This window comes from Vigna umbellata, chromosome 7, assembly GCF_029865625.1.
Source record: "Vigna umbellata cultivar VRB3 chromosome 7, Vumbellata_1.0, whole genome shotgun sequence".
In the NCBI taxonomy this organism is placed as follows: domain Eukaryota; kingdom Viridiplantae; phylum Streptophyta; class Magnoliopsida; order Fabales; family Fabaceae; genus Vigna; species Vigna umbellata.
Genome location: NC_142171.1, coordinates 2,164,517 through 2,166,784, shown reverse-complemented (window position 1 = coordinate 2,166,784; position 2,268 = coordinate 2,164,517). Strand labels below are relative to the sequence as shown.

The following is a 2,268-nucleotide window of genomic DNA, read 5'->3' as shown; positions in this document are numbered from 1 at the left end:
TTGGTACAGTTTAGGTGTTTCAGTAGTGTCAGATAGGTTAGAATTATTGACTGATGATAAGGGTGTCATGCATATGCTGAATATTGCAAGGATAAATGATGAAATTCATTTGTACGTGGTTCATAATACCATGGAACCAAACATAATAGAAATGATTGATTGGGTTGATGTTGATGTTAATGATGAAGTTCATGTTGCCAAACAAGTGGAGGATGGTAGGGGTGAAGTTGGTAGAGAAATGGAGGAGGGTGAGGGTAAGGTTCAGCCTGAAGTTGGAACACAAATGGAGGAGGTTCAGGGTCATGGTGATGGTGAACAAGTTGGTAGAGAAATGAAGGAGGGTGATGGTGAGGTTCAGCCTGAAGTTGGAACACAAATGGAGGAGGTTCAAGGTCATGGTGATGGTGAACAAGTTGGTAAAGAAATGGAGGAGGGTGATGGTGAACAATTTGGTAGAGAAATGGAGGAGGGTGAGGGTGAGATTCAACTTGAAGTTGGAACACAAATGGAGGAGGTTTAGGGTCATGGTGATGGTGAACAAGTTGATAGGGAAATGGAGGAGGGTGAGGGTGAGGTTCAGCCTGAAGTTGATGTTGCTAAACAGATTGAAAATGGAGACGATGGTGAAGTACATGATGTAGAGGAGGAAGAAGTACATGACGTAGAGGAGGAAGAAGTACATGATGCAGAGGAGGCTGAAGTACATGATGTACATGATTTTGAGCTACAAGATGTACAAGAAGATGAGGATGAGGATGAGGATGAGGGTGGACATGAGGATGACAATGAGGGTGGACATAATGGTGATGATGAGGGTGGACATGATGCTGACGATGAGGATGAGGATGTAGATGATGGTGAATATGAAAATGTAGATGACTCTATTAGTGAAGAAAGTCTAGTTGATGTCAGGGTTGCATGTGACATTGGGACTTCTAAAGGACAACCTTGCAGTCCAGAAGGTGAATGTTCAAGGAGAACTAATAATGATTCCATGGATGATGTTCGTGGCTTGTCTGACATTGAGTAGGTGTTAGATGAGTTGAATAGTGGTCCAGATAGTGAGAACGATGATGCTTCCATTCCCAAAACTTTGTTCCTCACATTTACTATGCCTAAAAGTTTAGGGGAATATAAATGGGAAGTAGGAACCTATTTCATTGAGAAAAAGAAATTCACTGATGCAATTAGGGGGTATGCACTGAGTAATGGTAGAAATTTAAAATTCATTAAGAATGACAAGAAGAGGGTTATTGTAAAATGTTTGGGGTGCAATGGAAAATGCAAATGGTATGCTTATTGTGCCTATATGTGTGGTGGCAAGTCATGGCAGTTAAGAAAAGTGATTGATGATCACACCTCTAGTAGAGATTTCAATGTGAAGTTGATAAGTAGCAAATGGTTGAGTGAAAGGATGGAAAAAACTTTCAGAGAGAACCCTAATATTAAGGTCATGGACATTAGGGACAAACTCAGTAGGAAATGGAATGTAGGAATCTCTAGAAATATGGCTTTTAAGGCAAGATCCATGGCAAAATATAATGTTGAGGGGTCATTCAAAGAACAATTCAGAAGACTCCATGATTATGGTCATGAGCTTCTGCAAAGAAATTCAGGTTCAACAGTCCAAATAAAAGTTGAAAGTCATAATATGGAGTGTATTTTCAAAAGAATTTATGTATGCTTAAAGGTCTGCAAAGATAGCTTCATTAATAGTAGACCCATTATTGGGTTGGATGGATGTTTTTTGAAAGGCAAGTATGGAGGGGAGTTACTAACAGCAGTTGGAAGAGATGGAAATGAACAAATTATGCCCATTGCATATGCTGTTGTTGAGGTAGAAAACAAAGACTCGTGAACTTGGTTCTTGGACCTTCTCATTTAGGACCTTGGTGGGGAAGATGTTTGTTCATCATGCACATTCATTTCAGACCAACAAAAGGTCAATCAGTCAAATGTTAAGTAGAATATATTTCACATATAACTCAACTCACTATAGTCATTTTAAATGTCAGGGTCTTTTGCAAGCTCTTCAAGATCTTCTACCTGGGGTAGACCAAAGATATTGTGTTAGACATTTGTATTCAAACTTCAGAAAGCAATATCCTAGAAAAGACCTTAAATGTCTCATGTGGAGTACAGCAACAGCCACATATCCACAACTATGGGAGTCCGAAATGAGGAAAATTAAAGAGGTCAATGTAGACGTATTTAAATACTTGATTGCAATTCCACTTAGGTATGTATTCATTGTTCCTCATACTTTAT

At 39.2% G+C, this 2,268-nt stretch overlaps 1 protein-coding gene across 1 annotated transcript; it reads left to right on the top strand.

Annotated features, from left to right (window-relative positions):
• Positions 1 to 1,111: 1,111 nt before the first annotated feature.
• LOC148194937 (uncharacterized) lies at positions 1,112 to 1,858 on the top strand. Its single transcript, XM_088094402.1, has one exon. It carries the CDS (start codon positions 1,112 to 1,114, stop codon positions 1,856 to 1,858), a length of 747 nt encoding a protein of 248 aa, XP_087950528.1.
• The last annotated feature ends 410 nt before the right edge of the window (positions 1,859 to 2,268 follow it).